General features: G+C 41.0%; 1 protein-coding gene and 1 long non-coding RNA gene across 4 annotated transcripts in view; one reads left to right on the top strand and one right to left on the bottom strand.

Annotated features, from left to right (window-relative positions):
• LOC147822573 (uncharacterized) overlaps window positions 1-25,138 on the top strand; it is a 116,944-nt gene that overhangs the window by 72,304 nt on the left and 19,502 nt on the right. The window lies entirely within an intron of this gene.
• The window catches only part of Traf3ip2 (TRAF3 interacting protein 2), a 49,743-nt gene continuing 32,559 nt past the window's right edge, over window positions 7,955-25,138 (bottom strand). The window contains exons 5-9 of one of the 3 annotated variants that reach the window (XM_021252026.2): window positions 24,142-24,230; window positions 21,704-21,772; window positions 20,484-20,600; window positions 16,880-16,954; window positions 7,955-8,236 (exon numbers count right to left, since the gene is read on the bottom strand). In XM_021252026.2, the coding sequence (XP_021107685.1) occupies window positions 8,207-8,236; window positions 16,880-16,954; window positions 20,484-20,600; window positions 21,704-21,772; window positions 24,142-24,230 (380 nt within the window). In that variant the 3' untranslated portion in view covers window positions 7,955-8,206. Of the gene's footprint in view, window positions 8,237-13,912; window positions 14,491-16,879; window positions 16,955-20,483; window positions 20,601-20,705; window positions 21,017-21,703; window positions 21,773-24,141; window positions 24,231-25,138 lie in introns of those variants that run through there. The other 2 variants (XM_021252025.2, XM_004874619.4) reach the window with 2 other exon arrangements.

The raw sequence follows: 25,138 nt of genomic DNA on the forward strand, positions 1-25,138 counted from the left end.
TTTCAAAATTGATGGAGAATAAGATACTTTCATGATAAAGAGCATCTTAGGAACTTCATGAATACCAAACCAGCACTCCAAACAATTTTAGACAATATCCTAGGAAAAGACAATGAGGATCACAACCCCAGGAACCCCAGCAGAATAAATCTACCAGGCACAACAAGAAATTGAAAGCAAAGCAGGAGAATCCAACAAAAAGAAAAAGTCATGACAATGATAAGTCAATACATATCAGTTATAACCATCAATGTTAATGGTCTCAATTCATCAATCAAAAGAAATAGATGGGCAGAATAGGTCAAGAAACAAGATCAAACAAAATGCTGCATACAAGAAACACACTTCATTCAAAAAGAAACTCATAGACTGAAAGTTAAAGGGTGGAAAACAATACTTCATGCAACAGGAACCAGAAAAAAAGCAGGAGTACCTCTCCTCTTTGCAGATCAAGTGGATTCTAACCAACACTGATTGAGAGAGACAAAGAAGAACACTACATCCTTGTAAAGGGAACAATCCAAGAGGAAGAGATAACAATCATAAATTTATATACACCAGACACTACTACGCCCAACTATATAAAACAAATATTAATGGACAGGAAAAATCATATAAGCAGTAATACAATAGTAGTGGGGGACCTCAATACCCTGCAATACCAATAGATATCAATACCCCTCAATACCAATAGATAGGTCAACTAGACAAAACATAAGCAACAAAATACTAGAATTCAATGAAACTCTTGAACAAATGAACTTAAAAGATGTTTAGAGTGTTGTACCTGACAAAATCAGAATACACATTCTTTTCAGCTGCACACGGGTCGTTCTCCAAAATAGAACACATACTCACTAATAGAACTTATTTAAGTAAGTGCAAAGGAATTGAAGTTATCCCCTGTATATTATCAGACTGTAGCGCAATGAAATTGGAGATAAATAGCAAAAGAAACTGCAAGAATTCATAAACCCATGGAAATTGAACAACACATTTCTGATAACCAATGGGTCACAGAGGAAATTAAAGAAAAAATTAGACAGTTCCTACACTTAAATTTCAATGACAATACAATATATCAGAATCTATAGGACACAATGAAAGCAGTCTTACAAGGGAAATTCATAGCAGTGAATACTCAGATTGGGAAAACAGAGTGAGGCCAATTAAACAACCTGATGCTGAACCTCAAGCTTCTAGAAAAAGAGGAGCAGAACAAACCCAAAGCACATACAAGGGAGGAAATTACAAAGATCAGAGCAGAAATCAATGCAATGGAGGCTAAGAGAATGATACAAAAAAATCAATGAAGCCAAGTGTTGGTTCTTTGAAAGAATAAACAAAATTGACAAACTCTTAGCCAACCTTGTCAGAAAAAGGAAAGAAAAGGCCCAAATCCATGCAATTAGGAATAAAACGGATGAAATTACAACGGACCCAGCAGAAACCCAGAGGATCATCAATACCTACTTCCAGAACCTATAGGCCAATAAGATGGAAAATACAGAAGAAATGGACAGATTCCTAGATACATATGAATTACCAAAGTTGAACGAAGAAGACCTAAAAATTGTAAAGAACCCAATATCAATCAATGAAATTGAAAAGATAATTAAAAACTTACCAACTAAGAAAAGCCCGGGTCCTGATGGCTTCACCACTGAATTCTACAAGACATTTAGAGAGGAACTACTACCACTACTCTTTAAACTCTTCAGTGAAATTGAAAGGGAGGCAATATTCCTGAATTCATTCCTGGAAGCAAGCATCACCTTGATCCCAAAAGCAGAGAAAGACCCAACTAAAAAGGAGAACTATAGGCCAATCTCACCACTAACCATAGATGCAAAAATCCTTAATGAGATACTGACAAATAGAATGCAGAAGATCATCAAGAAGATTATACACCCTGACCAAGGGGGATTAGGCCCAGGGATGCAGGGATGGTTCAACATATGGAAATCAATCAATGTAATACACTATATCAATAGAGCTAAGGACAAAAACCATATGATCATCTCAATAGATGCAGAAAAAGCATTTGACAAAATCCAACATGCATTTATGATAAAAACCCTACACATAATTGGAAGACAGTCTGTACCTCAATCTGATAAAAGCTGTCTATGAAAAACCAACAGCCAATATCATACTAAATGGTGAAAAACTAAAATACTTCACACTAAAATCAGGAACAAGACAAGGATGTCCACTATCACCACTCCTGTTCAATATAGTTTTGGAAACATTAGCCACAACAATAGACAACAGAAAGAAATAAAAGGAATAAAGATAGGAAATGAAGAAGTCAAAGTGCCATTATTTGCAGATGACATGATACTCTGTATAGAAGACCCCAAGAACTCCACCAAAAGTCCTCTAGACTTAATAACCAAATTCAATAGAGTAGCTGGATACAAGGTCAACACACAAAAAGCAATAGCTTTCCTCTATACGAACAACAGACTCATTGAGAGAAATAGGGCAAACAATTCCTTTCACAATAGTATCCAAAAAACTGAAATACCTAGGAATCAACCTAACAAAAGAAATCAAAGACCTCTTCTCTGAAAACTAAAGTACTCTGAAAAGAGAGATTGAAGATGATATCAGAAAATGAAAAGACATCCCTTGCTCCTGTGTAGGAAGAATGAACGTAGTGAAAATAGTCATACTTCCAAAACTGCTATATAGATTCAGTGCAATCCCAATTGAAATCCCAGCAGCATACTTCATGGACTTGGAGAAAACAGTCCAAAAATTCATTTGAAACAAGAACAGACCCAGAATACCAAAAGCAATTCTAGGTAACAGAGACATGGCAGGGGGTATCACAACCCCCAACTTGAAACTATACTACAAAGCTACTGTGATAAAAACAGCATGGTACTGGCAAAGAAACAGACCCGAGGTCCAGTGGGACAGATTAGAAGATGCAGAAACAAGTCCAGACACACTCAGCCACCTCATCTTTGACAAAGGAGCCAAACACCCTCACTGGAGGAAAGATAGCCTCTTTAATAAATGGTGCTGGAAAAATTGGGTTTCAACTTGTCAAGATTAAAACTAGACCTATATCTCTCACCATGCACTAAACTAAAATCAAAATGGATTAAAGATCTAAATATTAAAACAGAAACACTGACCCGGCTGGAACAGAGGTTAGGTAGAACTCTTGTAGACATTGGTATAGGAAAAGATTTTATGAACCAAACCTCAGTTGCCCATGAACTAGCACAAACAGTCAACAAGTGGGATCTCTTTTTACTAAAAAGCTTCTGCACAGCAAGAGAAACCACCAACAGAGTAAAGAGACAACCCACAATGTGGGAAAAAATTTTCACCTACTGTTCCTCAGACAGAGGTCTACTATCTCAAATCTATAAAGAACTTACAAAAAAATCAGACCTCCCAAATTTAAAGACCCAATCCAAAAATAGGGATATGAAATGAACAGATATTTCTCACACAAAGAAGTAGAAATAGGAAATAAACATATGAAAAAATGTTCAACATCACTGGTCATTTGATTGATGCAAATGAAAACATTTGAGATTCCACCTTACTCCAGAAGGAATGGCTACTATCATGAAATCAACCAATAACAAATGCTGGCAGGGCTGTGGGGAATGAGGACCACTGCTCCACTGCTGGTGGGAGTGTCGACTGGTGCAACCACTGTGCAAATTAGTATGGAGATCTCAAAGAACTAGGACTGGAAGTCCCATTTGACCTAGCTATTCTCCTGCTGGGTATCTTCCCCAAAGCATTAAAAGAATCATACCACAGTGATATATGTGCCCCCATGTTCATAGCAGCACAGTTTGTAATAGCTAAAACTTGGAAACAGCCCAAATGCCCATCAGCTGGAGACTGGATTAAAAAAACGTGGATTTGTTAAATAAAATGGAGCAGTATTCAGCCATTAAAAATGAGAAATTAGAGACATTTATAGTGAAATGGATGCACATTGAGGTGATACTCTTAAGTGAAATAAGTAGGACACATGTGTAAATACCGAATAGTTTCTCTAGTGTGAGAAACTGAAAGTGTAAATAAGGACTAAAAGGTATAATAGATAATGTGAAATAGGAAGAAAAGGGGCAAAAGGGAAGGGGAAGTGGGAGGGGTAGGGGAAAGGAAAGAAGGGAATGGAATTAATATGAGAAAATGAAAAAATGGAAACAAAGTCTTTGTAAATAGGGAGGGATTGAGGGGTTGAAGGGAGGGCAGGGTAAGGCGGAAAATGTAAGAACCAAGATAGATTATGTAAAGGTGCAAATTTCCAATGGTGAATGTCATTATGTTGTATACCTAAAATGTACCAATAAAATTAAATTTTTTAAAAAAAGAGAAAAAGAGGCTTGAGATACAGTGACCATACAGCAATTCTCTTTCATTTTAAATGAAAGATGCTTGCGCAGCCAGTTCTGGTTTTTCCTCCATGTCTGCCTACTGAGCAGGCTGTTGGAGATGACAGAGAGACTTCATTTCTTGGGTAAGTAGAACCAGAGGATAGCATAGCAGGGTTCCCAGTCTGAATTCAAATTTTCCTTTTTCACTACTAGGTATAATGTGAACATAATACTTCCTTTCAAATTACTTTTCAAAATACATTCAAATCCATTATTCTATTTTTAAGGCCTTATTATGAATCTCTAAAGTAACTTTTCTTTAAAGTCAAGCATGATTGCCAAGTTTTGATATGGTGTACCATGAATCATTCTAGCCAGTGCTGCTGGCAGGCTTGCTCCTTAGCAAAATGTAAGAAGCGAAAACGCTGTCACCCAAGCTAGGATTATTCTGTGAATCTCTGATGGCCTCTCTCAGACCTCACTAAGAAATCAAACTAGATGGATATTTTAAGCTTAAAAGATCATATTATTAATCTCTCTGAAGGCTTTGTGGTTTTTTTGTTTTTGTTTGGTACCAGGGATCGAACTCGGGAACTTGCACTTGCAAGGCAGAAGGCTTCATTTTTTATTTTTTTATTTTTAATTTTTTTTGGTTTCAGGGATCAAATTCAGGACCTTGCACTTGCAAGGCAGGCACTGGAACCACTGAGCTAAATCCCTAGCCCAAGGCTTTGTTTTTTAAATGAAAGATTTTTTAAAAATGAAATAGGATTTTGTATTTGACTTTTTTGGAAAAAAAATATTCAGTCCCCATGAATGTTTTTTAACTATAGGGTGGAAAGTAAGATGAAAAGGCAAGAAAAGAAGGAATAATTTTCAGTAGTTATTATATGCCAGGCACTATTCTAGACTCTTTCTATCCTTCATCCTATGTATTCTGACAACCTCCTTGGGAGGTGGTTCTGTTTCCCCATCTTATTGGCTGGCACCGGAAGGCAAAATAACTTGCTTAAGGTCACATGACTTGAAAGTGAACTGAAATTCAAACCCTATTTGACTGATTAAAAGCTGCATTTTGTGAGTGAGAAACATGTGAAAACAGATCATAGACTCAGTTTGAACAGTGTTTTCTGTCTCAGATTTTGTCTGGGGAACTTGAGAAATACCAATATTCATTCTCAGAGAGAGTTCCTTTGACCCTTCCTGCAAATTATCATTTTCTGGGCCGAGAATTTAGCTCAGTGGTTCTGCAGCCTGCCTTCCAAACGCAAGGACCCAAGTTCGATCCCCAGTACCAAAAAAAAAAAATTATCATTTTCTGCTTTCTTTTTTAGTTATTTGTGTATTTAGCTGACAGGCTCAGCTTCAAATATTTCCCATACTCCTACTAAGTATAGTGCAGAGATCCATTTGCTCTATCTCAGCTGATCTCAGCACCAGCCAGGTTTCTGCCTTCCCAGCTGTGAAGGCTGCAGTGTAAATAGCACATCCTCACTTTCCTACCTGATGCAGTGTTGCCTGGCTTTTTTTTTTTTTTCTCTTTGTAGCTCGGGATTGAACCCAGGCCTTTTCCCTTTTTCCCTTTTTAAATTTTGAGGCAGAGTCTAATTCATGAGGTTGCCAGGGTTGGGCTTGAATTGTGAACTCTGTAGTTCCAGGGTTCTGGAATTATAAGTGTGCCATGCATCACCTCTGGCTTGGCCTTTCTTGATGTGAGGACCTGGGTTTTAGACAGGTATGATAGATCCCTAGGGACTGCATTGTCACTTATTGGCTTAACATTCTCATTCAGCGGTGCTTTTACATGCTTTCTCCATTTAGGAACTTTGAACATAATAATCTAAAATGTATATAGTAGGAAGGATGAGTGAACAGACTTTCTGTTTATTAGGACAAATCAGCAGTCACTTGCTTCTTTGAAGATCTGACCTTGAAACTGAGCTAAGTCTTGGGTCATAGTGAGAGTCAAAGAGACCAGCTGTCTCACTCCTTTAGCATTTACTGTGGGGTATCTTTTCCAATGAAGATATAACTATCTCTCCACTTAGATTTTAAATAGCAAGAAGAATGTGTGTTACTCCTCTTTATGCCAAGTGTATTTCCTCACACACAGTAGGCATCAAATAAGTAGTTAAAGATTGGTTGCTGATCTGTTAGTTGCTGAGGGTGCTGCTGAACTCCCTTTAAATTAGAAATGGTGACATGATGGGACCAGACCTCCCATGCTCACACTGAGGTGTCAGGAACTTTCCATTTCATATGTCTTTTCAACAAACAATGATATACTGGTACTCAAAGCCCAGGTTTAGAATCTTGAATTTTAAAAACCCAAATGTGAAAAGGCCCACCCTGCTCACTTTGGAATGCCAGTCCTAATCACAAGTGGACTGGGCAGCTGCCTATTAGACACAGTATGAAATGCCCCAAATACTCCATTGGCTGAATCTGCCTTGGTGCCTGGAGGACCTAAATCTTGGACTTTTCCTATAGACTGAGGCCCTGACAAGGCTGTGTAGGGGAGACAGAGCCAACCCCTGGTTGAGATTGGGAGGGCTGAGCATATCCAGTGTCGTCTGCAACTAGAATGAGTGAATTGGCCTCACATTGGGGAAATTGTCTTAGTTACTTTTTCTCATTGCTGAGACAAAACACCCAACACTCAAAGTTAAAGGAGGAAAGGTTTATTTAGCTCAGAGTTTGTAGAGGTTTCAGTTCATAGTCACCTGGCCCTAAAGTAGGGTGGCACGGTATAAGGGCATTGCAGGGGAGAAACAGTCCATGGCAAACAGGCAGGAGATAGTAAAACAGCAAGCAGCAACAGCAGCCTGCCTCTCTCTTCCTTTCCAGGCTGCCCGCCTGTTGGGTGGTGACACCCATACCCAGCATGGGCTTTCTCATTATCCACACTGAGAACTATGCTAGACCAATCAGTGGACTGATTTAGTAATCACACTCTTAATTCCAGTATTACACCTTTAATCCCAGCGTCATACAACCGAAATCCAGCCCAACCTCATGAGCCTTTGGGAGGACATCTAGACACAGCCATAACAGCAACCTTGCCAATGAGGTACATGACTACTTTCTTAAACAAAACATAGAACACCTAATGTAACCTTTTCCAGATGACTAAATACTTTATTTTAAAAACAAGTCAGTTGTAACTGTGATGTAATCAGGGATTTTTTAGGGGTGCTTATTGCTTAGTACATGAATTAAGTCATTGAAGCTGGCTGTTTTGATTTGATCTATGTGAAAATTAGATTGCTTTTTCAAATATTACTTGGAATTTTTAAAAGTTGAATATTAAATTGTTTGTTTTTCGGGCTTCTTCAAAATATTTTCATGTCAAAACCACCTTATCAAAATGTCAGGTGTCATTTCCATCAGAAAGCAAGTCTCAAGTCCTTCTTTCCTGTAATCCTAAATTTGCAATTTCTGACCTGTGTAATGTTAGGGAAACAGGCAACTGAACTTGTTAAAACTGTGCATAAAGTAAAGGTGTGATCTGAGTGAAGTTTTTAGGATTGAGTTAAGAAGAAGAGCAGGTACTGACCTGTATTCCCAGCCCCCATTTTATTTTATTATTTTATTTTGATAGGGTCTTGCTGAGTTGCCCAGCCTGACCTGAAATTTTCCATCTTCCTGCCTCACCCTCTGGAGTAACTAGGGTGCTTAAATGCTGTGATACTGTTTGGCACAAGTGATCCTTTCCAACTTACACCAGAGCTTGAATCATTTCTTCAGACAGCCGTCTTTTTCTTATTATGGTCAAGGTAAGGTGACATGTGAAGGGGTATCCAGGGCATCCTCTGGAGGATAGGGATGATCGGGGCAGGGTGAGAGTGCTAGACTTCTTGTTGGAGGAAGGTAGGAACCTAGGCAGAAGCAGGGAAGAGACTTAGTGTTGCTGACCATAACCTGCTGCTTGACAGTTTCACATCAAGCTGACTGGTTCTGGCTGCACAAGTTCTCCTCGGGTCAGTTGTTTTCCACAATTGTGATTAGAAACCATCTGTGTTCTAGGAGTCCATCGAGAATGAGCATCTTGTTTTGAAAATCAATTTGAAGCTAGAGTGGATGTTTCTTTTTAGTCACAAATAAGAGCAACAAAAATATGATTATTCTATTTTATCATTACTTTTTCATTATAAAAATTAAAAATAAATTTCAATTTTTATTTGTACCTTGAGAGGATTTTATAAAATCTCTACATTTTGTGTACATTTCAGACATGAGACTCTATCCTCCCTCAGCCCATTTGAGAGGGATTTCAGACTCAGGGAAACAGCACCTTTCTCCAGTTTCTGAGGAATGGAACTTTGTAGATAGCAACAGATTGAAAGACAGAATCAGATAATCCTTGAACTCAAGGAAATCTTGGCCTATATCCTAGATAATACCGGATGCTAAAAACTGACCAGGTCCCACCCTCACCTAAACACATTTCTCCTCTCCTCAGAAGCAGCAGCTTTTGACCACAGCTGTTTGAGAGCCAGGCCTCACTGTTGTGCCTCAGTGAATGCAGAAGCAAACAGCTTTCTGTGGAGGACATTGTGGAAGGTGGCAAAGGCCAGGCAGGTACATGTGGCTCAGCTGGTGCTCAACGATGAAGCTGGCAGCTAAGCCAAACTCAGCCCTTTCAAAAGCAGCTTTTTGATAACACTGATTACATTTCCCCCACCAGAGCCTAGGGCTGATTGAGCAACAGCCAACTTCTCTGGGTAACAAAGAGGAGGGGAAAGTAATCCAAACACAGGTTTTATTATAAAAACCAGGGAGTGAGAGAAGTATGTTTATTCTGTAAGATAACACACCTGCTTGGTGCCTGGGAGGCTCATTTCCATCAGTTGCCATGGCAAACTCGTTATGCTTGAAAGCCATGTGGCTTTGTTTCCTTTTGAAATCTGGTCCTTGTCCTACCTTTTCTAACAACTGCAACACAATGACATGGAAGCAACCGCATAATTGATTTCTCCTTCCCTCTATCAACAGTTCACATTTGTTTAGCACAGGACTGAGTCTGCCTTCTCCTTTGAACTCCTTGCTAACCATAAAGGCATGCTTCAGAGAGCCATCCTCATTAACATTCCAGGTCCCTCTTCCCTTTCAGCAATAAACAAGTCCCGCATCAATGGTCTCCTTCCTTCCAGTTTTACAAATGAATGGCTCAGTTCCATGTTTTGCTGCAGATCCAGGTGCCCAGGCATACAACGCAGGACTAAGAAGCACACAGGGGGGATTAAAAATAGAACAGCAGTTTTGGACACATACCAGAGCAGCTACTTCGTCTCAACTTGCTTTGCACACTAAGCCTAATGGGATCCATCAGGCAGGAGTTCTCCCATGGTTGCTCTCTCCCTCCATCCCCCTTCTCTCCCCAGCTGCCTTCTACCATCAGTGCCTTTCTGGTGAAGGGAGCAAAGGGAGGTCACACAGGGGACAAGAAATGTGTGCCCTCATGGTTTTGGTTTACAAGTCCCGAGAGATACGGGGGTTGCAATTCCTTCTTCCTTAGGAGAGCTTCTAGAAAAGAACAGGCAAGCCCAGTGTGTGGCCACCTTTGCCTAGGTACACTCTGACCTGAGACTCATTGTTTAGTAAAAGCTCAAATAGGACTTCCTAATCACCCAAATAAATCTAACCTAAACCTGTATGCACAGGTTCCTTGAGAAGTTAAATAGAAAATTCAAGTATACTGTTTCTCTTATAGTTCTCACCTGCTTGGCTTGAAGCTAAGAACTAGAGAGCAAACACAGGTTGGAGTGTGGGTTGTGTGGTGTGTAGGGATAAGTCTATGAATGCCACCTACCTTCCACAAAATATCCTCTGATTCTGTCTGAAAGCATTTTCCAACAGAAAATGCAAGTATCAGTATGAAGTTAGGAACATGCTACCCTGGGTGGATATAAGGTCTCCCAGAATGCCAGCTATGCTGACTGAACAGCTAGACTGCTTTGTGTTGATGTTTCTGCTGGTCAAAGTGTCCTTCCTGAAGCCACCCCCTACCCAAAGAAGAGTTAACATGACCCCGTATTCTCCTATCTCCATAGCTATTATTCCAATAGGTGCCACTTTGTAGAGTCTGAAGTGTGTGAGAAAGATGAATATCACAGTATTTGAAACTGAAAACCTAGCAGGCATGGTGGCAGATGCCTGTAGCCCCAACTATGTGGGAGGATCATTTGAGCTCAGGAGTTTGAGTCCAGCCAGGTCAATGTAGTAAAAACTTGTCTCAAAATAAATTAAATAAATAAAAGAAAAGAAAACCCCCTTTCATCGTTGATGATTTGGAGATTGGCCAGACAAAACTAAAAGAAATGGATCTAATAGCAGATTTGTCTGTAAGCTCCAGGAAGATGTCAAGACCTTTTAAATTTCACGTAATACCAGTTCAAAATATAACACGCCACTTCAAGAAAAGCTATACTCCATGTAATCACAACAATAATTAATCCCTGAAGAATTTGTCACAGAGCAAGTTGCAACAGGATCATTTAATCCTCCAGCCACCAGAGGACAAGTAGGAGGCACATCTTCCCTCAGACCTCCCATGTTCATGAAGCTTTGTATCCCTCAGGGAGATACTGGGTCATTTGTCAGGCAAATCTCCCATCAAAACTCAGAAAAGCTTTTCAGGCTCACCAATCAATATCTACAGTCTGGAAACCAGAACACCTGGGTCCTAGCCCTAGGGTAGACTTTGACAAATCAGTTTCTTTGGTCTTTCTTTCCTCCCATATAAAATAAAGCTGCAGAGTGTGTGATTTTTAGGTTTCTTCCAGACTGAAAATTCCATGATAAATAAATAATCTGAAATTTTAATTATTTTGGTTTTCTTCCTTGTAGTTTGTTGCTGATTTGGTCAGCAGTCTCATATTTAGCTACTTATCTTGAAAAATCATACATAATTCTTCAGAATGAGAGACATTGCTTCTTTGTGGTATTGTCCCACAGTATAACCTTCCTTCTTTTCATTTGCTACTAGGAAGTGGGTCTTGCTGATTCTTCTTGCTTCACTAAGAAGAAACAGAAAGATCTTGGGTTTCAAGAGACTCTGGATGATCTCCCAATGATCATAGTACTGTGCAATCCATTTGGCAAAGGTGATGGTGACAATGGGGTGTTTGGCAAAGTGGATGTGGTGGTTGATGAAGTGACTGGGGTTAACAGAAATGCTTTTGGCAAAACATCATGAAACATGGATGGAATATTCAAAATGGGGAACTTGCATCCCTTGCTGAGATGACAGAAAAACCTCAATCTTTAAAGAGGTGATTTATTTAATACGAAACAAAGAAAAGTGTTATCAACAGCAATAATTTTTCTGAGCAATGAGCTGAGAAATAGCTAGTCTAATACCTCAGTTCTAGCCATGTATCAAGACGTCTTTGACCAATACAGAAATTAAATTAAACTAACAAGCAGGTAGTTTCTGAAACCAGTCTCTAAAATTACATTAGAAATTACATTTAAAATTCTAAATTAGCCACTAAATACTAGACAAGAACCTAAGGTTACATTCCACACCTCCTTACCCTCAAAATAAATTTAGGTCTGAATAAAGCCTTGGAGTTGAGTTATTTTTACTAAGTCAAGCCTACCCACTTCCACCCCCAAATATCTACAGATGAATCCACGAGGACCATAATGGCATCTAAATAAACCAAGTGTTAATCTGAGTGTCTGTGCTCTAAAATAGTTGTTAAAATTCCTGTGATGTTGGTAGTCATCAGATTTCACAGAAACTTCAGGGGCCAAGCTGTCATCATTTGGCCAGGTGGTTTTGTGTGTGTGTGTGCATGCATGTGTTTGTACTTTTTCTTTTGTTTTTTTTGCTACTGATGCTACCAGCTGTATTTCGTCAATAATTATTGGTGAAACACTAGGGACCTTTTTCCTATCCACCTGGGGTAGGAAGTGTTGAAGGAACTAGTGAATGAAAGCTTGGAACAGGTCTCTGAAGAGAGGAGAACAACACATTACTAAATCTTTGCATGCTATAAACAGTTCAGATTTAAAATGCTAATGTCATTTATTGTGTGTAGAATCCTTAATAATGTTGTCACCTTGAACCAAAGAAATAAAAAAGGGAGAAAGGAGACTTGAAGTTTGTGTTTGGAGTGTTTTCCAGGAATTTCGAGTTGACCAAGCAAGAAAGTCAGTTCTACCAGGTTTCAAATTCTACAGAATTAAAGGTTCTTGTCACAAAGTCTGAAAAATGAGTATTTAAGCTATGCAAATTTTTCTTTTCCGTTCCTGTTTTTTTAAAAAAGACATTCACCTTACCTAGCAGACCTCTAAGTTACAAAGTAAATGACACTAGTGTTCTTTACAATTTAATTAGCAACCTTTCTTATTAATAATTGACATATTTATCCTTTAGCCATGATGACATTAAGAGTTGAACTGTCTCATAGCAAAATTGAGCCTGGTTTAAGAGATTAGGTAGACAAACAAGGGGAAACAGTACCTCTCAGCCCCCTCCCCCCAATTTTCATATTGACTTACTATCTTGGGCTAGAAAACCATCCTACCTTGCTCCACCTTTTATTCAGATTTTATGCACATATTTATATATAGGTATGTGTATGTATTTTTGTTTTGAAGATCAGATAACATACAAATATGCATATATATATATTTCCAAAATTATTAACTGAGGGTATTGTTGAAGATGTTTAAAAAGTTTCTTTTAAGAAAATGTACCCACTGTGTACAATTTTTATGTTTTTATTTATCAGCTAAAAAGAAATTTAATCCAAAAATGAAAATATAAATTTTTCATCTGGGAGACATAATTATGAAAATAAAAAATCAGTCACTCCTTAAAAGATTATTTAGAATTTAGAGCCCAGACCTCAGAACTTTAAGGTCATTAGAGAAAGCTTGTTCGTGTGATTTCATGGATGAATCCCCTCCGTGTCAGAAAAGAACATGGCAATCCCTGGTATGAAAAAAACCCAAAAAACATTTTTGCCAGGGATTTACCTCAGTGGTTCCACTGCCTGCCTCACAAGCGCAAGGTCCTGAGTTCAATCCCTGGTACCAAAAAAAAAAAAAAAGCAAAGAGCATGGACTTGCCAAAGGCCACACAGGTGGTAAGTGGAAGGACCAAAACTAAAACATAGGTCCCCTAAACCACAACTTTAGCCTACATTATACATCCCCTGTTAATTCATACACATACTCCAATATTTGTACATAGGGACTCTTAAGAACCATACTCATGCTGTTTTGATTTTTGAGGTGCTGTGCCTTGTGCATGCTAGGCAAGCACTATACTGCGGAGCTACACTCTCACCCCAATAACACTTTTTGGAATCATGGTTGTGTGCCATACAGAATGGTTTTGTTAAAAATCTCTACCACAAGAATAAAGCTTTCATAATTATGTTAAAAGGGGTGTTTAACTATCTGGCTTTAATCCTTTAATACAGAAGTCTGCTACACTAATATTATATCTAAGCAGTTTTGTTGATTTCCTAGGAAGCTGCCCATATCATTATAAATTAATATTTGTTTATCTCCTTTGAGATAAGTGAAACACACTCTTATGTAACAGTAAACATTTTATTATTTGTACATGAAGCAGTTTGGTCTGAGAACACACAAACATCTGGCTAACTCATAAAAGTAGCCTGTAGCAACAAGAGTGTTTGTGGTCACTTAACATTTGTTGCTGTATTACTGACTTACATTGTCTACTCACTAAGCATTGAGAGGCCCAGAATGGGCACATCAGACTGTTCAGAGAACATGACAGACATTGGAGCTTTCAGCAGATTTTTACAAAGCAGGCAAGGCAGAGCAGCCTGTCCTAGGGGGCAAATGTACTGCAGAAGAGATATTTTGGGGCCTGAAGGCCCCTCAGGGAGGGACTGAGGAACAGCCAAGAGTGTTGCCTACCAGCTTCAACTAGAAGAATGCTGTTAGAATGAGTCCCATTCGTGGCACAGTCCCAATGATCTGAGACTGGCCAGTATCACAGGGGAACCACCTGAAGGGTGGGCAGAGGCCCCCGGGGAGGAGCCACATACTCTTCCTCTCTGAGCAACCGCAACAGGATATTTTTTTTATTCTTGGGCCAGCTGTAAACATGAGTGTTCTGAAGCCAGGTGGGCACATGCTCCTGCAGGAGAGAGAATGACAGGAGCAAAGGTCATTAGAGCAAAACCTGGATTCCAGATCCCAGGCTCAGTTCCCAACATCTCTGGCTTTCCCTTCATGGGCGTTTCCTACCAAATTACCCTGAGAGTTGTGTTGTTTTGGTTTTGGAAGGGTTTTGCATGTGAAATGCTCTTGGCTTTGGGCGCAAGCTGTAGATTTCATTATGGAAACCATATGTGCTCAGCATTTTCTGTCCGTCTCCCAGGCTATCTGCCCTTGGCATTTCAATGTGCTTTTCACCACCCTCACATAAAAGGGGTAGGACAGAGGTCACCCAGAGTGATGTGAATTCTCCTGTGACTTCTGGAGATGGATGCCCAGCCAATGGGCTTAATCTAATTCATTATCCTTTCACTCCAGCCTGTAGTAGAAGGAACCTATCAGACGTCACTTACCAGGTAAAGTCAGGAACTGAGAGCCTAGGACCCTGGGGGCTCAGTTTTTGACTGCTCTTCTGTAGTGGATGCTCTGCTTGAGCCAGGCAGATAAGTGAAATGGGTAGCGTGTTCAATAGTAATATGTACCATGGAGTAAAGTAAACCAGGGAAAGGAGAAGGGAGTGCTGGGGCAAGGGTGAAAGGTTTGAAGTTTTAAAAGAGATATTTAGAAAAGGTCCACTGAGAAAATGAGCAAAGACCTAAAGGAGCAAAGGGGGACAGCTTTGTGTTTATTCTGTTCAGGCAGATACTTAGCCAGTGCAAAGGCCCTGTGGTTGGAATGTGCCAGGTCTGTTTAAAAGCAACAAGGCCAATGTGGCTAGAACAGAAGGAGCGAGAGTGAATAGGTGAGGTCTGGAAATAAAGGAGTCTGTATTATATATAGGGCCTTGTAAAATTTTACTTTGAGATAGATTCTTTGGGGACTGTAGGAGTTTAGAAGCAGTACCTGGTATAGGTCAGGCATCATACTGAGTATGGAAGATACCCACTGAAAAAGACACAGTAACTGTTTTAAGAAGTTTAAAATCTTATATGGTGGCAAAATGTACATAAACTCTTTTCCAGGCAGTGGTATACCAATGAGGCTCATAGTGGGAGCAGTCTGTCCTCAGGTCAGACAATAAAGCAATTGTTTGAAGAGGATTTAAAAATGAATAAAGCCAATTGGTCTTTTTTTTAATATCATCATGCTTTATTAATTCTAAATAATTATTCCCAGCACCCTTACCCCCACCTACATACCACTGACAGGAAATACTACAATTAAGAGTGCTCAAGAGAGAGACAATAAAATACTGGTGTGGGGGAAGGGAGGTCTCAAGGCAGGCTAGAGACACTGGGTGACACCAGGATCAGCAAGAGTTCACTAGGCAGACAGAAGGAACAAGAAAGACCGAAGCACAGGACCATGAAAAGACATGGCATGTGTGAGGGCATGCTGAAATGGTCCAGTATGACCAAAGCGTAGGGCACAGGGTGATAAGAAAGAAGACTAATGAGTGGCCAGTTTTCTTTTTAGGGGCCTCTTATGTCATGCTAAGAAAGGCAGATATGATTTTGTAGGGAGTGGGAAAATGCCACTAAATTTTTAAACTGGAGAGAAGCAGATCAGATCATCTTTTAGATGTTCCTCGTGGATGGACAGAACAGCAGATGTCTAGCACAGGTCAAAGTGGAGACAAGGAGACCAGTAAGGTGACTCACCAGTAAATGAGAGCAATGAAACCCTGGGTAGGGGAGTGGGGAGAAGTTGTAGTCATATAGCCTTACGTGTCCCATTCACATAAACTGGACCCTCCCTCATCCAGCACTGAGGTCTTATGCAGTCCTGGCATCTAGGGATTCTCCATGGTGAAGCTCTGGGTCTGAGTTCAGGTTGCTATGTCTGATTCTCAATGTGTTTACTTCAACAATGCCTTCCCTTTGCCAGGCCTAGAATATACTCTCCAATGCCCCCAGTTAGTAAGCCTATCTTCATATCCTCATATGGACCATAGTAGAGCTCACTGAAGTGACTGTGCAAATTTAATTCCTATAGACTACAGCTTTGAGAACTGAATTAGGTGCAACAAAATACTTATGGGGAACAAGCAGCAATCACGTCCATGACTCTTATGTGCAAGCAATAAGAAGTATCAATGAATGGTCTGTTCGCTCGTGAGTTAAAACACAAACTACTTCTTTGTGCGTTGTGGCTGTCTGAACAATTAGAGCCAGGATCCTATCAGATAACACTTTCAAACCTTTCTGATTCATGCTGCTGAACTGAGTGATAAAACTTGATGGTCATTCTGGTAACACTGTTACCTCTAAGGATTGAAAAAGAGTTGACGAGGTTTCCTTCTTAAAACCCCAAATGGCAAACAAACCAAAGACTGAATTGTAAGGCTTTTTGTTTGGTTGATTATTTACCTTCTTGGCATTTGGGAAGAGCACAGGAATGAATCTGAAATTCATGCTTCCTTGTTTTATGAACTCAATCTGCATCTAAAACCAAACAAATATGAAGGTTTAAATTTCAAGAAAGATGTGTTAGCTGTGCTCACAATAATGCAGACCCACATAGTATCTGATTGCCTTATTTGAGAGCAGACATACTTAAAACTTCAAGCCCTTCTCATTACACACTGTGCCTTTCACTCATTTATCAGTCATTTCTCAAAAGTCACAATCTGTGCTAGACCCTGGGTTTTTAGGATTAGGACATTCTCCAGAGTGTACTGGTGCTGGCTTGCATCAGCTCACAGGAGCCAGTTGTGTGCACATCTTCCCAGTTTTGTGTTCAGTGACTGCATATTATATTAGTAGCTTGTAGTTTCCTGTGGTGAGAGTATTCATGCCATGGAAATGGGTAAGTGCTACAAATCCAGATCCTTTTTTGAGGGCCAGGTTAGCAAAACAGCACTGATACCATCCCTGTCCTCCCAAAGCCAATAGTCTAGTGAGCAGAGAGAAAATTACCAACCAGAGAGCAGCGTGAAAAGTAGGAACAATGGGAGCTGTCTATTCTGCATCAGAGCTTCTGAAGAACAGTTACAAAGGAGTCATTTTGGTGTGGAAAGATTTAGGTGAGGTAGGGAGAATGAAGGTGGGAGGGGAAAGGCAGCCTCAGCAGAGGACAGAAGGGAGGCAAGTCTGGAAGTGTGGAAGTGTGTCGCTGTCAATGGACAGCTAGCAATCCACTGCAGCCAGAATGCAGGGGGGCTTGGCAGACAGCAGGGAGACCGGGCTGGGAAGACAGTTTTGTAAAGACCAGTCATCCAGGCCTGAGGTTCCTACACCAGTTCAATTCATTCTCATGCTGTGGTGGCCCAAGAAGAATAAGCTGCCAAGAACTCTATCAAAATGAGAATTTTCAATAGCAGGGGAGTTAGAGTCTTCCAAATCCTGAGACCAGCACAAAGCTTTCAGTCACCTGATAACAATGAGATGAGGAATTACATGTTCCTGACCATTGCATCTTACTGATTTTTATAACTAAGAAGTCTTCATAGTGCATAGTTATAAAAACAGAAATGAAGACAGTGACAATGGTGATGATTGCTTATTGAAATCACCATAGAAACCCCTTATAATCGCCCACTCTCATGTACTAGTACACACAATCACACAACACAAATCTGCCACAAGGTGTTTTCTCAGAACCAACTTCCTTCAAAAATCAGAAGACAATACCAAAAACATACTTTAAAATGCCCCAAGTACTGTACAACTAAAAGTTCTGACCACACCAGCACAGGGTGAACACAAGAAAGGAAGGGCAGGGGTTTCCAAGTCAAAAGTAAAAGATTGGTTTCTGGCCAGGGATGTAGCTCAGTGGTTCTATCACCTGCCTGGCAAGTGCAATGTCCCGAGTTCGATCCTAGTACCAAAAAAAAGATTGCTTTCCTTTCTGACTGCTAGAATGCTGTAGTGTGAAGCCTGGCTTATCTGGTAGGCTTCCCAGTCTGTTGAGGGACTAGCCAGTGACAGTTCGTTTTGACTGTCTCTTATACTTCCAGATATTGGCTTTCTGTGAAGTGTTTGCTCTGGGATGCAGTTACTCATGAGTGCCTCTTCACTCTTTAGGTCATGGGCAAGTTCTTATTGTACCAGGCTTTCTGTTGCCTGGAGGGGACCAGGAAGTCAGCCAGGTGGGCAGGAAGGTTATCTGGCCTATTCAGACCTTTCTATGATGAGGAAAGGTCCAAGGCATTGGTGTTCAAGAAACCAAGTTTGGAGACAATGTGTTTGCAGTTGGCACAGTCAGCCAAGCTCTGAGGCTGACACTTGTGTTGCTGTCTGGGTTTGCCACATATCAGCAGGCTAGACAGGTTTCCTCAAGAACTGACAGAGACCTGCAACACTTCTTGCACCCTAGCTGTGGGCTCCTGGGACTGGCAGGTCCTTAGAAATGCAGATAGGACATCCATCCATCAGGTGTTCTGGGAACATGTAGATGTGACACAGTCAAGGAATGGCAGCACCCAGAGCCAGCCATTATCTTTTAGGTCAGTTTACATCTAGGGATCAGACCAGGTAGCACTGAAATAGGAGAGAGATTTCCTTCCTGACTCTTGGCCTTACTTTAACCTCACCACCTTCCCTTGGCTTTTGCTTTGAGTTGGTTGAGAGCTCAAATAAGTCATCCACACTTGGTGGACGAAGAGATAGAGACCCTGAAGACTAAAATAGGGGCACCCACTTGCCCACCCACCCACCTGTCCTTTTTCTATGCTCCTGAACCACAGGAAAGACCTGGGGTTTGTCTTCACTTCCTCTGAGGTGAAATTGCCTGTCCTGAGACTGCCTGAGTGCTTCCTGCATTGTGCCATTCTCTTATTCCCTCTGGGCCACTTCTGCTTTCTGCCCCACATATCCTTCTTAGTCAGTGATCCTTTATGCTCACTCTAGGTGCCTCCCCCTTTGTGTGGTGTCACAGCTGAAATGGAGCTTATACATTTTAATCCAGTAGATTTTCAAGCCTTTTAAAATCTCAGAATCCTTGGTAAACAAGCTTGAGAAATGCAAACCAGCCCTGGTTGAGGTGGAGGCCCAGAGCCAGCTTCTCCTCCGGGGACACATGGGCACCTGTTAGGGACTCCGCAGGGCAGTTCACAAGTCACAAGTCTCGTCTTGCTTCCTGGTCAAGCTCAAATGGTCTCTAAAGCATCTCTAAAACCATGGAGAGGAGAAAGATTGCTCTACCATAAATAGCCGGTTCCAAAGTTGGGTGATATGCTCACTCAGAATATTCTCAGATACTAAGCAAGTAAAATTTCTTCCAAGTTGTCTTAAATTTGACCAGACCTAATAGTGCAGATGTGGCAGTGGAATATTCTCCACCTGTCATGAGCTAAAAACAATGCCTTTGATAAGCACTTGGGATGTGTCAGATACTTCACAAACACATTTCATTTCATCTTCACAATACTGTGCTAGTGCCCATTTTATGAACAAGGAGACAGAGACACAGAAAAATTGAAGTAGTTGGGCCACAGTCACATTAGGAAGCCAAATTTGAACCAAGCTTATCTGATACAGCAGCATGTATCCCTTCCACTCTGTTACCCTGCCTCTCTGAAAAGCCAGGGGACAGTGGGACTTGGTAGCACATAGCACAACATTCTGGCAGCCTGAGGCAGGGAGATTACACATTCCAGCCCAGTCTGGGCAACTTGGAAAGACCCTGTCTCAAAATAAAAAGGGAAACACAAAAGCGGAGCGGATGACACATTTCTTGGCAAACAGCCAGGCCAACAGAATGATGGCTGGTAGAGGCTGCAGATTGTTCTCCCTTTTTACTGATGGGAATGCTGAATCCTTTCAGAGATCTGATGACTCACCAAGGGTCACAAGGTAAACAGAGCCACAACCACACCCCCTCTCTTGAGACTGGAGGCCTGAGATTCTTTACCCCAGATTCTTTACCCCGAAACAGGAGACTTTGGTTGGTCTCCAGTGAAGAACTGGCCTTTCCCAGAGAAAACACCTGTCCCTAAGGGGCAGGGAGGCCCTGTGTCCCCTCACCACTCACCATTCGATGGATGTACTTAGTATGTAAGCCGTGCTCATCCTCATCCAGCTGCGACTCAGCGCCTTCCACATCCTGTTTGTATTTGGGGCTGATTGCTACGATTATCATCACTGTTTTCTGTTAATGAGAGGGAGAAAAGCATGTTTATAGAAATGGGAAGTGTAGTCCATTTGGTGACGGCTGGCTGGAAACTGGCCAGCAGGACGATGAGCATTCCCTGACCTGCTGGAGGATGGAGGGTCAGGCTCCCCCTCTGTGGAAAGCAGAAGGCATTGGCTCCACTCAGGCACACTCTGGTCTCCACTCTTTGCTGCCTCCCTGCCCAGCTCCTCTCAAACATGCTAGCAAATGGCTCAGAGAGGAGCTCTCCTAAGCAGATGTGCTTTTGCCCACCATTTTCTACATCTCTAATAAATGTCTGACAGCCTGAATCACTAAGTTAGTCTGCATCATGGGGAAAAGGCACTGCAGGCTCAAGGATGAAAAGATTCTCCCTCCCTCCCATCAGCTGGATCTGAGCCATCAGTTACTGCACTCTCCACTGCCCAGCTTTCCACATCTGCATTAGTGCAGTCAGTAGGAGGAGACCCTTTACAAAAGCAAACATCAGGCTGCAGACAAAAGGAAAAGCTGCAAAACCCCAGCCTGCTGAGACTTCCCGTCCCCCACCAACTCCCACCCAAAGAAGCTGCTGCTGCGGACACAGACACACTGGCAACAATCAATTTCTATCTTGTTAAAGCACAAAGTGTCTCAGTGGCTGATATAGATTCTGTCAGTGGAAAACAAATCACAGGGCTGCGAGTGGGCACCTTGGGGGTGGCATGCTGGGCAGCCAGCAAGGGTGCCTGGGAAACCGCTTCAGTCCAGTCCTACAAAACACTTGGGGTGGCCTCAGATTCAATTGAATTCTGCTGCTCCCTCTCCACTCACTGCCTTCATTTCCTCCTTTCTTATTCTGGTCTAGAAATTGTTTGCTCTGATTGTTATCAACCACCTGTGTCTGGTTTGACCGTTATTTCCTTCCTGGGCATGTACAGGAGGGCGACCCCATCTTTCCTTTCCAAGTCTCTGCACAGCTTCCAACAACGCAGGCTTTGTTCAGACTTTCTCAGCTTCAGACTTGGGTGGATATGCCAGGGCTTCTTCCATAAAATAACTTCACAAGCTAATTGCCTTTCTTGCCAACAAATATTCTCAAAATTTTGGAATATACTTACGTCCCGAAGGTAGCGCTCCATCCATTTAATGATATCAATGCCTCGGATTCTATCCTCAAATATGTCAATCTACAAGAGAAAGATGTGGGAGTTGGCTCTTAATGAGACACTTTCTCTGGATGCAGAGGCTGAGAAAACACAGAGGTTATATACATTTTCAACTCAAAAAGTTACTAATGCTTTTTGCAAGGAAGAACACATAAATCCAAAAAGCAAAACAGAATTTTTATAAAATACTGCCTATTTCAACATTAGTAGGTATGTAAACAGTTAATATCTATAACTAGAATATAGTGGTTCACATTGAATGGATCTGTGACTATATAAAAATGTTTTTAAAAGTCTGAGGGACACAGTATACTACTAAATTGGATGTAAGCCAGGTGGATTATATTTATAGATATCTGAAATTTGAAAATTTGAAAGGCAAACATAATTCTGCAATTCTGTATTGTGATATACAAGTACTGAGACTATGGTGCTTTACTTGTATTATTCAGGTCATTATTATGTTATGATGTCCAGTTTCAGTCTACACATTTCAAAAGGATTGTATGAAACTTGAAGCAGAGGCAAGGAACAGTAGCCAAAACAATTATTGAGATAGTAGTGAAAAGGTTTATGATGAAAGTCAAGATGAACTCTTGGGCCTTGATAAGACTCATATTTAGTATTAGTCTTCAAGTCTTTGAAGGGGTATTCAAAGAAAACTCAAATAGTATTTTCTATTTTATAGGAGACCAGATAGGAAGGCCTTTTTAGGCTCAGACTTGTATAGTAGTGTGTGTCCGTGTGTGTGAGTGTACAAGGTACTCCTGATTGGAAGAGAGATTATAACTGAGTGACTCAGAGAGAAGGTCCTTGAGTTGGGGTTATTTGATTCAGCTATTCTGCTCTCAGATTAATTGTCCTAAATGTCACTTTGCCATTTAAGACTAATCAAGTCAAGTCCCAGCCATCATCAAGCTTCCTACCTCTTTTCCCGGTGGGATCTGGCTACTTAACTCCCCTTATTGGTGTCCCCTAAATGCTAAAAGCACAATACAAACTCCCTGCCCTGTTAATCCCTCCCATACATTAACATCCTCCTCCTTACTTCACCAAACTCTCCCCCACTATGATACTAGTGTACAATTAACACATTATAACATTCTTTCATTTATTAAATGGCTCAGAGCTTTGTAATAGTCCTTCTATTAAATTTGCCTCAAATTCCCCATGAAGTGTTCCATCCCACTTGATGTATCCATAAATAACAGAGGATCCTGATGCATCAATACTAACTTAGCTGTCCAGGATGGGGCTCTGATTCCACCTCAAGGCTCCATAGGATGAGGGTCAAGGACAGATTTAAATTCTGCCTAAATAACCCCTGATTGTTAAGGTAAAAAACGCTGAGCTCTTCTCCAGTGGCAATCAGTATATTTGAAAAAGATGAAAAGTAAAATCTCTGTGGAAATTTTGACCTTGTGTCTTTTGCATTGATTTTATGTCACCATTACCATAGTACTTTCTTACTCCAGAAATGAGAAAATGAAATCATAGATTCCATGTAGTCGTGCAGTTAGGCTGTATAAATTATACACATATTTTAAACATTTTTACATTCTCATTTTTAAAAAAACTGTTACAGAATAAAGAAAACTTCAAATAATAATTGTTAAACAGTGCTAAATAACCTCTCTTTCTTCTAATTTTTGCTCCTCTTTATTCTTCAACATTTCTATTCATCCACTGCAAATTTTTCACTATTCAATATAATTCACTCTCAGTAAATACCTAGAAGAGGCCTCTGGGAGGGAAGAGAAGTGATCTCAGTGTTTGAGGAAAGCCAGTCCTCTGAGTAGTGTCCTGTGGTATTTTATTTATCCTAAAGAAAAACTTACATGGCTTTAAGCTGTGCGTTTTCAGGGAATGGGAGGAGAATGCGCTTGAGATTGCTTGGGCCAAGATCACCGTGGACCTGCATGGCTGGATTAGGTCTGCTTCCCCTAGATCAAGGTGTGGAAGGGCAGCTTTGTGTGGTGGGGGACGCAGCTTGCCAGGACTCTACTTCAAACCTCAAATCCAGCACAGAACAAAAGGGGCCTGTTAAACAAGCAGGTGGTGTGGGGAGGTCTGCACTTCCTGCATCACAGGGAGCACAACTAGTGAGAAGGGACAGAGGTACAAAGTACAGTGAGAGCCTGGCTTTTCCTTTAGGCCAAGGGCTAGCTGTCTTTATGGTCAGCATTAGCACCATTCTTGCTGTTTGGAGGTACTCAGGATTATACAAAAAGCATATGGAGGAAAAATGAAGAATTTGGATAGTTTAAAATCTAGCAAATAATTACCTACATTTAGTTCAGAATCACATAAATATCAACTATCCTTTGTCCTGTGATTTTCTTGTCATTGTACTGCAACAGTTCAGTTTTCTCTTTGGACAAAATACTTACTGCAGTTTGGAAGCCATTCACCAACAAAAAGTTCACGAATTTCACCACCTCCATAGCTGTGTCCATAGAATAAGTGATAAAGACTTTGCCTAAGAGAAAAATTTCACATTTATTAGAAATTAGTTGAATTATTCTATTCTACACAAAACTTCTAAATCATATGTAATGTCTTCTGTCCATCTGGAGTTGTAAGAGAAACCTTGGGGTGCGGTGGTCCAAGAGCATACGCCTGCAGTAGTGGGGACTTTTGTCTTCAGTGCACAATTCTTCAGGCCAAGGGGCTCTGGCCTGTCCCAGGGAGTGCAGACTGCTCAGGGTAAAAGGTAATCAAAAGGGGAGAGGGGAGCAATGACAGGAGACAATCCTCAGTGGTGTGAAAAACCACATGAAGTATTAACAACAAATACTAACAGAAACACTGCCTAGACCTTGTGGTCTGTATGCTCAAGCCACAGATCAGTTTCTTAAAGACTTTTGACTTGGTGACCAAGGAAAATATTCTCACAGCAGGCCAGGAAGCCAAGCTTGCTAAGGGGCCACCCAGCAGCGTCCTCTTTTGATCTCATGATGCTCTTGCTGCCCTGAACTTTTGCCTGACAAGTGGGCGGACAGTGAGAAAGCAGTTTCTTGACCCCCTGCTTCCACCGATCTACTCACTTTTGGAGAAAGGCCAGGAAATTGGAATAGAGTAACAAACAGCTCAGAAATGTTGGTAAAACTTCAGTAGTTTCAGAGAGACGGGAGCTTTGAGAGACACCACCTCAGGGCAGTCCAACATCACAGACTCCTTTCTCATCTATAGGTCAGCTTAGAGCCCCAGACAATACTACTGGGACAAGCTTGCCCCAGTCAGGACAAGAAGTGTTTACTCAGGCATAGTCTTTGGGGGAAATTATCTGACTAGCACTTTAATGTGAGAGACGAATGATCTCTATATGTTGGCTTTTAGTGTGGAATGGGCCAGGTAAATCTCAAGGACTTCCCTGGGGCAGAGGGT

This window comes from Heterocephalus glaber, unplaced genomic scaffold (assembly GCF_053883595.1).
Source record: "Heterocephalus glaber isolate CG9 unplaced genomic scaffold, H.glaber_assembly_v1.0 deba00001610, whole genome shotgun sequence".
Classification (NCBI taxonomy): domain Eukaryota; kingdom Metazoa; phylum Chordata; class Mammalia; order Rodentia; family Bathyergidae; genus Heterocephalus; species Heterocephalus glaber.